Raw genomic sequence first — 11,411 nt, forward strand, 5'->3', positions numbered from 1 at the left:
AATGGTTTGAAAGGGATCGCCTGGTCACACATATCCACTTGTTTTACCCATTTTCTCACAGTGAAGCTACATTAAAAAAGGGTGGGGATGTTGAGGGGAGCAGGGCCAACACAAAAATACAAGTGAAAGGTTAGCAGAGCAGGTGTTTCAACTCTTCTTGTTCTCATGCTTCTCCTTGGTGGGATGGAGGCAGAGTTGTCTGGTGCTGGTTCACCCCTCCGGTAAGCCAAGGTCAGTCCAGAGGATATGGTGCAAACCTAAGAAGCAAGTGGGGCTAAGGATGACTCCTACAATTTTCCTTGTCACCCTTTGACCCAAGGAATGGTTTGGATGGTTCCCAGTTCCTCTGTGGCATCCTCTTTTGCAGGAACACATGGAGAGAAAAGCTTTGCCAAACAGATGCCAGGGCACCTTTTCCCCCTGTCTCCCACTCAAATGCCCAGGCCAGGAGGTGTCTACCAAAAGGAAGTTGCTGACTGCCTTCAGCCTGCAGCGGTACCGCAGCTTCTGCCAGGAGGCATCCCTCGCCAAGACACCAGGGCCTACACAAGACAGCAGGCTGGAAGAGAAGAGAAAGAGTACGAAGCCAGGACTGGAGGTACGGAGGCTCAGCAATGGCAAAACCATCAGCTCTTTGAAGATAGCGCACCAGCAGCCCCGGCTGATCCAGCTTCGGGAGAGGAAGGCTACACAGATGCTAGCTATTGTCCTGGGTGAGTGAGAGCCACTCTGTCTAGTGGGGTGCAAGGGGTGATGATTTGGGACGAGCAAGAGCAAGGAATCTCCTAATACAGTACTGAGTTTAAAAAAATGCAAGCCAGGCCCAGACTTCAGCTGTCACCGCTCCACAAACTCAGGAGAGACAACAGTGGGACATTTAGGGATCTAGGGTAATGCTCTCAAATGTTGAGAGCCAAGTACGTTAGTGTTTTATTTGCTGTGTTTTGTTACCCTTTTGTTTTAAATCAGTGGCCAACAATCAGTGGCTAGAGGGAGCAACAGCCAACACCTTTGCTTTCCCTTTTCCTTTATTTTATTATTACTATTATAAAGCTGAAACAATCCTAAGTTTCCATACATGCAGCAGCTCTTAGGTCCAATTACAGAAAAGGAAACTGAGGCAAGGAGCAGCAGAGGAACCAGCTCATGCAGCTGGACAGAGAAGCCCCAGTCACCTGCCACGGTCACCAGACACGCTGCTTCCCCTCATTAACTCAGTAGCAGCAGGGAAATAATTCAGCCCTCGTAACTGATTAAGGCAGCTAAAGCGGCAGTCTTTCCCTCTAAGTGGTGGCCACTTGCTGTTGTCTGTCACCAGGCAACTTCTGAAGCCCCATCCATCCATTCACATAACTCGTCCCAAGGAGCCTGAGCTCTTGCCAGGTCCCTCCGTACCAGGAATAAACGTCACCTTCAGCGTTTACCAAATGCAGACACATGCATGGAAATAGTGAGAGGATGGAGGGAGAGGGCACAGGTGCAGGCCCCTTTCCAAGAAGTCGCTTCTCTAAAGTCATGGATTGTTTTCTCCCTCTCTCTAAACCCAGGGGCATTCATAGTCTGCTGGCTGCCCTTCTTCTTGATTCACATCCTCAACGCCCACTGCCCGTCCTGCCACGTGCCCCCAGGGCTTTACAGTGCCAGCACCTGGCTTGGCTACGTGAACAGCGCCCTCAACCCCATCATCTACACAACCTTCAACACCGACTTCCGCAAAGCCTTCCTCAAGATCCTCTGCTGCTGACCACGGGGCCGGCGCCGGGCTGCGCGGGCTGCGGTTTGCAGCAGACTCCTGGGCTGGGGACAAGGCGCTGGGCCCTTCCCTCCCTCTGCTTTACCCGCTGTGGGGAGTGACGCGCTCCCCTCGGCTGTGAGCGGTGGTGGTCGGCGTGACGTGGTCACTGCTGGCAGCCAGGCACCCTCTGCACCAGCATGAAGAGCAGGAACGCGCCCCACCTGCACGGCTGGCTTCCCGCACCGAGCCTCAACGCTCCTGCTTAAGACAGTACAAGTGCTTTCCACTTCTGGGCAGGGAGGGGAAGAAGACACGGAGGCAAAGCAGTGAGTCCCTCAGCGTCAGGCACGGCGGCGCTGAGCGGCAGACCCGGGCGTGCAGCGGAAGATCAGCCACGGCAGCGCGCCGTTCCTGGGAGCTGCCAGGCTCGCAGAGCGCACGGGACCCAAGCGGACAGCATCTCTCATCTCCCCCGCCTGCGCGCTGGGAACGCATTTGCCCTCCCACTGCTGGAGCCTCAGCCTGCAGGAGGCACCCAGTTCACGGGCGGGAGTCCTAATAAGAGGGCAGAACATGCCCTCTTTGATAAGGATCCCGATCCCTTCAATCAGGAGCCAAGAGCAAAAATTTGGCAAGGAAACTTAGACACAGAGCACTGATGGAGAAATGACAACTTCCCTGTTGTCGCCATCAAAAGGTTTGCCCATAAGACTGGGTCAGTCTCAGTGCTTGAGAAAATTGCCCCAGTTGCAAATGAAACCTTCCCCTGTGCTGCCAGCTTCTATTTTGTTGCTCCTTGCAAGGTAGAGAGGTGGCCACCATCCCTCTGGTAGGTCAGACGGCGCGAGAAGTGCAACACTATGACAGTGTCCCCTCTCTTCCTAACCCAAGGACCAGCGATAGATTGGCCACTACTTAACTACCACACACCCAGTCATCTACTGGGGCCACTAAATAACGAACAAGGCCTGGAATAGCTCCAGTCATGCCTGCAATAGATTCAAACCTGTCTTTTCAGCTGGGGCAGGTTGCATGCACCCTGTCTCAAAACTTGTTCGTGGTCTCTTTGGAACCAATCTCCGTTTGTGCTCCTCTCCTCGTGAGGAACGCTGATAGATTAAGGGTTTGTCCCGGCTGACTGCTGCGATAATTCCTGTTACAGCCCACGGCTGGGGGAGAGCTGTTTCAGTAACATCCCTCCCAGTAAGAAAGGACGTGTGCCGCAGGATCAGATCCAGGACTCTCCCTGGCTCCCGATACACCTGTCAGCACACAGGGCGTCCGTACTTCCCAGCTTCCAGGAGCTGGCCAAATACAGCCCTGCCACGGTCTCCTTTCCCAGCAGTATTTTACAAAGCCATCTCCAGTAATTCCTGGATGAAAACACCAGACAAGCCCTGCCGTACCATGTAAGCTGGTCTCATCTCAAGGCACTCTAATGCTCTTCTCCTTGTATAGGCGAACCTGACCTGGGACAGCCTCAACAGGTTTCTCTCATTTTCCCCCCTCGCTGTACTGGATCCGAGGCCCCAGCTCTCACTCCCAAGACTGGGCTTAGCTGTGCTGTTAGCCGCGCTCATTCGACAGCTTTGGGCATTACTGTGTGCGCTCTCTCTGCCTGTGTCCATGCCACAGCTCCTCTGTCCGGGAAGGGCTTCCCCTCTTTCCTAATATAAAGCCAAAAACCATTGTCCTCTGCCTCTGGAGCACATAGCAGAGCTCTAACTTCTTCTTTTGTTTGTCTAGGTTTTGGGAGGAGATGCTCGTGGACAGCATATGTTGTTTGCCTGGGGAGGTGCCCTCCATACTGCATTGTAACGCATTAATCCAATAAAACACAGATGTAATTGCAAGTTTTGGTACCTTTGTAGTGAACATAGCCTTTCCATAAGCCTTTTCTCACCTGCAGTCCTCTTAACAGTTTCCCTGTACAGAATGATCATTCGCTTGGACACCCACAAGAGGTCTTTATTACTTGCATTTTACTTGCAACTGGGAAAGAAATCAACGGCTGCTGTAAGCACTTCCAGCAGATGAATTCTGAAAATATGGTCAGATAGTTTCCCAGCTACGCCAGGCAGGCGTGTGGTAGTCTTACTCCATCTGCTCAAAGGTGCTGGACAGCACGGGAGGTACTGGGCACACGGGATTTTGGGGGTACCAATCGAGTGAATCAGCCTGTGGACAGATTGCTGCTCAAGTAATTCTCATTAAGACGCTTCATAACACAGATCACCAGAGACCAGTTTCAGTTGCTTTATATACACAGTTGCCAGAAAGGTGGAAACAAGGAAAAAGATCTTTTAAAGGGTGAGTAGGTCCATTTCAAGCCCTGGCGTAGCATCTCTCAGGTGTCATGTTCAGTCTGATCTTACTTGAATTCGACCCTGTTCTTCAAGCAGTGATCCCCAAGGCGATTCAGGGTAGAGGTGAGGAACAGGAGGTGTGGCAGAAGACCAAGCAGTATTTTGGTACCACACAGCTATGAGGGATGGGGAAAGTTCTGCATCTAAAAATATGGTCCTTTATTTAATAATTAAGATTTGAACTATCAGATCACAGAACTGACAGCAACCTCTTGAATGATAACCTGCTATGGACAAAAAAAAAAAAAAAGCACCACAAAACCCACCCACAATTATAAAAACTCAACTCCAAAAGAAAGCAATCTCTTTCTCCCGCTCCCTCAAGTACTGCTTGAGCTCCGTGCCCAGTTTTACTGTGGCAATATGAAGACAGGTGGCCTCTCAGGAAAGCCCAAGGAACAGAAGCAATCAAAAGTGCAACCCGTTGACGCCTCCCCCCTTGCCCTCCCCAGCAAGCCAGAGGGACAGCTGAGGAGCCCCCCAGGACCTGTGCTTCACAAACCCCCACTCATTATTTGCAGTGGAATAATCTGCACGCCCTCATTTTTTAACTGAAATGCCTCCTCCTAACCTTCATTTTCTACAATGTTTTCATCTTTGCTGTTTTTTTTCCCCTGGCTCCAGGACTGGCTGGAAGAGGAGAGGTGAGCCGTGACTCTGTGCTCTGCTGAGGAACCACAGGCGTTGTGCAGGGTTTCATTTACGTGCTGATACTCACATGAGAAGAGCCTTTGGAGGGTGCAGGGAGCTCCTCTCCCGCACAGAGGAAGAGGGAGCTCAGAGACTGCCACAGGCCGTAAACAATTCCCGGTGTCAGGAGCCCTGCTCTGACAGTGCAGCTGGGCAGACGTGCAGGTGCAGCAAGGGGTCCTGCAGTTTGTGCTCACCTTCGCTCTGCTCCACCAGGCAGCAGGAATGGGATACCTAAGGTCCCCTATGCCATTTGTAAATGAGCCAGCAGACAGAATAGCCAGGAAGCACCTCTGTTGTAGCTAAGAAGAGTTAAGACTGTTTGGAGACGAAGGAGAGCTGGCAAAACCCACTGGGAACAGCAGCTCCCCCTGCAAGGTACAAGGCAGCCATCCAAGTACCGCCTGTCTAGACGCAATTACAGCACGCCTGAGAAATGGACTGAAAAACACCGTTTAACCCCTGCCTCCACCGTTTCTCCAGGCAGACTTGTGTCCCAGCTCCCAGAGCCGTAGGGTCTGGCTGAGCCGCTGTGCCCGTGTCCCCCGCGGCTGGCTCAGCAGGCTCGCAGCGGGTTAGGCTCGCCCAGGTTAGCAGGCACACGCAGCTCTCTCGCAGCACCGCACACTGACTTGGACAAAACCACAGAGACCCTGACCTCCTCCACACGTACCTGGGGCTCCTCAGGGGTACGGCTGTGGTAGGTGTGCCACACGTTGCGTGCATCAAGTTTGCTGCTCCCCCCTGCGATGCTGCTCTTTGGGGGCTCCTAAACAGCACAACCCACCCAGGCGTGTGCGTGCACCTCCCAGTGCCCTCCCTGGAGGGACATGGGGGACCCTGAGGATGGCTGCAGCTCTGAGGCGCTTTTTTTTTAGAGTTTAAAACATAAATAAAATGGATTATGAATCCATAGTTCAGAATAAGAGGTTTTTCAGAATAAGTGGTAAGAGCCTGACTCTGGGCTGGAAAGGACAGCCGGCCAGGCAGCAACCTACTCACCATGGTGCCTCTCCATCTGTAACCTCTCCTCAGGCTGCTGTGCGGTAGCCATGATGGTAGAGAGTATTTAAGGTGGGTACTTATCATCTGAAAACAAGGCAAGAGAAGACAACCCGCCCCGAGCAGCTCTCAGTCACTCACTCCTACAAGCATGGCAGGCAGAAGCAAGCAGAGAGCATCTCCATAGCTCACTGCCACCCCTTCACAGACAACCAAAAATTTCTATATAGGCTGCTATATGGTGGTTATTGTAACTACTTCTGTGGCTTACTTGGGTGCAGGTGCAACGGGAGATGTCCATCACAGATCAGAGCCCCACATGTGCCCCATGGCTCTTGGCTGTGTTCTCAAGGGCCACGATTTAAACTTCAGGTCTAGCAGCAAAAACACGGGTTACCCAAGTTTCTAAAACCTTAAACGGTACCAGGCACCAAACTGAAGCCATCCAGAGCTAAGATCAGCAGTTCTTCTGTTAAGTTTTACATTGTAAAATGTAAACAGAGAAGAAACCATAAAAATCTCTCCTCCATCGGAGGCAGCAGCAGGCACGACAGGCACCAGGTCAGGCAGGAGTCTTGAAGCAGGAGAGCACAAAGGCCCGTGGGGCAGAAGGTAAAACAATCTTCCATCAGGGAAAGCTGCCTGCTGGGAAGGCAAGGAAATGATGGAGGAGTTTCACCCGCCAGCAAGGCCCCGCTGCTCTGCAGGTGACACTGCTCAGCTAACGCGCTCCAGCGCACCTTGCAGCAGCTGTTGGACACGTCTTAACAATCCCAGCTGCAGCCAGACATTAAAAACCACATTTGCCAGACTACAACAAGGACAAAGCAAAGTCTTGCAGAAAACCTCGCTTCCCCAGGTAATCCTCCCTAGACTCCTTAGGGGATGGGCGGGCCAGCTACACACCTGAGCTGAGCTGGACCCTGCTGTGGGGCTAAGCACAAGCAGCTCCCCCTCGGGCGGGGGAGTACACCTGGAGTCTGCTGTATTGCAGCCTCTCTGAGGGGGATCGGAGTCACCTGGGGACCTGCTTCCCCAGGCTGGTCCTCTGTCCACAGCTGGGGTCAGCACAACCTGCTCAGGCTAGCAGCTCCTCTGGAAGGGGCAGCCTTACGCAAGGCGGAGCTTGGCTTAAGCTTATTGCAAAGCCAAGCCCCGTCTCAGTCGCTGTTACTGCCGTGATGGTTTTTGAAGAAAGTCTGATCAATGCTAGCATTTGGAGGAAGGATCAAGAGGCTGCAGGCTGCTGATACGGTGATGCTCAGAAAACTACAAATAGGAATTGCGGACACCCAGGGGACGCTGGTACCAATCTGATTAGTTTCAGCCAAGTGTGTGATGGTTTGCTCATGAAGTGATGACAGGCTCTGGCAGCCTTCAGCCTGCAAGTGCTCCTGGCTGTGAGGTATCTCATCTCCCAAAGAGAATGGGCACATCAGTTCTTTCTCAGACCAATGTGAGTACTCCAAATCTGAATTAGCCTTTGAGTGAACCATTGAAGTGAACTTTCCTTATCTAATGGTAATAATGAATTAACGTAGTTGTCATCTCCTGGTGGTATCTTACCACCTGCTGCTTTAGGAGCAAAGGAAGGCTCACAAGGCTGCAGGCAATTCAAGGTGTGAGGGATTCAAAACAGTACTTCTTCAAAGTCAGCATTAGCTGCTACATACATTTTGCCGAAAGACATTGAACAGGAGGTAGAAGATATATCCCAGACCAATCCTGCCTTTCAATCTCAAATGCCACTGATCCAGCTGTGCTCTGTTACTCTCCAAACAGTCAATCTCAACTCAAGACAGAATGGTGACCTTTCTTGTTCTGCTTTCCTGGCATCACTCATGCCACCCTTCCTTGGTTTCATACTGCCTCAAGCGCCAGAACAGGAGCCCATCAGCTCTGATGCCAACCGCACCTTTCTCCAACAGGGATGCCCTTTCTCCCAGGCCCAGGCGAGGAATTCTCCTGAGCCTCCTTCATGATTCTGGCCACACATCAGTGAATCTCTTCCTGCCAGACACTGGTCTCATTTCGTCCCTGAATGCCTCTGGAAATGCGAGGCAAAGAAAAAGAAAACCCCTAGAGCCAGAGAAGAAAATGAACATAATTAAAAATTAATTTCAGTATAATGATTTCAGCATCTCAGTGAGACAAGCACCGGGCTGCTGTATGTTTGGCAATGTGGGGAAAACCTTTCCGGTTCTCTGCCCTGGGGATTCTTGTCAGTTTTAATAAGTTTTACCCCGCAGCTGTGAGCATGGTGAATTGAACAGCACAAATAAAGGCTACTTCTCACTGGGCAGAAGCACACTTACTATGGGACCTTACAGTTCTTTCTGCCACCCTATGCCATGGCAGAAGGGCTGTGGTGCAGGTGGACTGCTCACCTTGCTATGCCTCAGCTGAGAGGCAGCAGCATTTCTGTCTGTCTGTGAAAGACAGGCAGAGGGAGATGGGCGGATCGTTAATGCTGTAGGACTCCCTTGAATATTTGTGATGACGCTGGCTGCGGGGAACAGGGGAGACAGGTATGGGGTGAGTCCAGCACTCAGTCCCCCCTCAGCCTCAGGTCTGAAGGCCACCAGCATTCCTCTGTAACCTTTTGCCTTTGTGAGCAGGAGTATAGCAGTCATTGCTAAACTTCCTGAACAACAGAATGCTGCTTCCTCCTCAAGACATGCACAAAACAAGGGATGTAAAAAGGCACATGCCAGTGTCTTCTGCAGCTTGGTGTTGGCAATGCTACACGTGGACATACTGCACAGCTCCCACTCCTTTCCTTACTGGCCTTGCCAAATCCTAATCATCCTGTTTGCCTATGCTCCTTCTTCCCAGATGCTCCATCTCCTGCTCCCTTCCTTGCAGATGCTGCATCTCTTTGAAGGCTTCGGCTGCCTGCCAGTCTCTATGTTCTCTCCCATCCCAGTTCATTCAGCTTTGCCTGAGGAAAGCTTCTGGCTTTCCTAAGGGTTGGTTTCCTCAGCTGTTTTTTGGCACATAGTAGCATTAAATTTGACATTACATTGTAGGTGGTTCCATTCCAGTCTTGGAAGGGCAGTATAAAAAGCTCAGGACAGATTTGTAGCCTCTGCTGACTTCCTGCAAGATGTTGGCTACCTCACTTCAATATCTCCCCTGATTACCTCATCAAAAGGCAAACCAGCCGTTCTCCTGTGGAAGGAGGGAGCAACGAGCACAAAGCATTGCTACAAAGCCACCTCCATGTCATGCTTTGCAATACATGTCCAATACCTCAGAAAGGCAGTCAACTGAAGAGCGGAAGGTATCACACACAGAGCACTGGAATGGGTCCAGGAACTCTGGCCAAAGACCTTGTTCTTTTGTGAAAATCTGTGCTGGGCAATCACATCTAAGGGCCATAGTTTTTAGATCTTTGCTTGACCACCAATCTGCAAATCAACCTGCTCTGCAAGTACAGAGGGGTGAGATACACCTTGTTGCGTAGAGCCACAGGCATGAACCATAGCCATTGCCTTTCCCAGCGCATTGGCCACCCCATTGGCCAGAAAATGCTTTACACAGTAGCAGGGGGTAGGGAAGACAGGAAGCTGCTAATCCTGAGCTGTCTGGCAGATCCAGGTGCCTCTAGTTATCATTTCCTTACATACGGCCCTGTCCCCACTACATAGCTGCTTAAATTTGCAGGCTGAAGTTTGAAATACCCCTGGTTAACCAGATAACCTCATCCAAACCTGCTTCCCAAAGAGCCCTGCAAGATGTTCAGACACACAGAGAGCTGCTGAACAGAGCAGGTTTTCTCTGAAGTTTTTGAAACGATGGGGAGTGAGCAAGGCCAGGAGCTGGAGAAGGTACGTCAGAAGCATGACGAGCATCCCACCGTGTTGCACCTTCACCTGACCAGCCTAATTAAATCGTACAGACGACAGATGTAGAAGTAACCACGCAGTTCATCATCACCTCACTGTGAGGCAGGGAAGGTATTCCCTTTCCCAGCCAATATGCCACCGGAGAGGAGACTGTGCACTCTGACAGACGCCATTCACACTGGCAACATCAACAGGGAAACAAGAACATCTTGCTGCAGGAAAATGTTAACCACTTTTGTGCCAGCACCAACTTGGCCAATCTAGATCCAACTTCTCAAAGGGTTTTAACTTCATTCTCTTTTTGTTTGAAAAGTCCTATCATGCCTACAGAATGTGCTTAAGGAAGGAGGGTAACGTGCTTGAACATCTTTAATAGTCTGAAGAAGTGAGTGCTGCATTACCAGAAAAGAGATGAGGTCCCTAGTGAATTATGTAGATCACCCCAGAGTACTACAAATAAGATCATTTGGCCTGCACCATCATCTGTTTTGTGTATGCCTTCCATATCACAAAGGAAACCTCTCTGAAATTACTGAGAGGAAGGTTTAAACATTTTACTGGGGCCCTTTGCCTGCCAACTCAGGATATGAATCAAAAATCAACAGGGTTCAGGAAGAAAAAAAATAGCTACCCAATGATTAAAAGCACCTCTGAAACACACCTGGAGCTGATTTTTCTATGCATAAAAACCCCATGATCTGAAAGCCCTCTGGACCTAAGAGATGTAGAAATAAATTGAACTCCCTGCTGGAACACTTCCAGTCTTGGGCAGCTCTTGCAATCTCATAGAGCCACAGAAGAGCAGACCTAGAAACTGTCAGACAAGGCATGATACAACCTCTCATGAATACCACATCCTAGTAATTTAGAGGATGGATGGGGTGGGTGAATGTATGGGGGAAAAAATGACATACCTGAAGGAAAGGAGAAAACATTTTTGTGATAAACGTTTGATTTTTTTTTTTCCTTAACACATTTTAAAGCATACCTTTGAAACTGCTAAGGAGTCTGCAATATTAAAATAGCTCTGAAAGGAGTAAGTTACTGAGCAGAATACTGATGAAGCAGTCAGAAAGGCACAGGACTTAACATTTAACGTGTGGCCCTGCCAGTTATTCTCATCAGAAACATAAGAGCATGAAAGATTTTTCTTTATTGAGGGGAAGGTTACACTAAAAGTTGCTGATGGAAAGATGTTCAAGGGTCTAATGTTTTTGTAACACACCATCTCTTTCGTATTCTGCTCTGCTCTTTTGCATTCTGCCATTTGGAGACGGACGGCAGTCAAGGGTGTTTTTGCAGTCTGCTGTGCTAAGTTAAGTTAATTTAGCACAGAAAATTTTCCACTCCACTCCACTGAAATTTCAATTTTCACTTCTCCATGAAAAGTTTAGTTTTCTTCATGTAGTTTTCTTCCCCATATTAGGGCAAGAATTCTGTTTTTGAAAGAAATTAGATCTCTGCTTGGAAATAAAATAAAACACTAAGTTAACATGAAGAATGTTGCTCAATTTTTACAATGTGAACTAGAAGGACTGACAGAGAGATTGAAAACCTGTGTAAATACAACACATTAAGGTTGTTTCAGGGTTAGTGCAGTTTGTTACTGTGTTTGTTAGATAATGAGCATATGTACCTGATCAAATTTTGCCCAGTAGGAAATTGTTCACTTTGTGCAGCTCTGGTACACACGTGCACACACGCACAAGCTAAGCAGAGAACCGTACCAGGAAAACCTGGTCGGTATGACTGGAGAATGAACAGGAACAC

The 11,411-nt window shown here is 49.7% G+C and overlaps 1 protein-coding gene across 1 annotated transcript in view; it reads left to right on the plus strand.

The window, feature by feature from the left end:
* Positions 1–1,744, plus strand: part of DRD3 (dopamine receptor D3) — an 11,180-nt gene extending 9,436 nt beyond the window's left edge. The window contains exons 5-6 of the mRNA XM_075164362.1: positions 368–713; positions 1,548–1,744. Coding sequence (XP_075020463.1) covers positions 368–713; positions 1,548–1,744 — 543 coding nt within the window. The remainder of the gene's footprint in view (positions 1–367; positions 714–1,547) is intronic.
* The last annotated feature ends 9,667 nt before the right edge of the window (positions 1,745–11,411 follow it).

The sequence above is a fragment of the Calonectris borealis genome, chromosome 1 (assembly GCF_964195595.1).
Source record: "Calonectris borealis chromosome 1, bCalBor7.hap1.2, whole genome shotgun sequence".
NCBI lineage: Eukaryota > Metazoa > Chordata > Aves > Procellariiformes > Procellariidae > Calonectris > Calonectris borealis.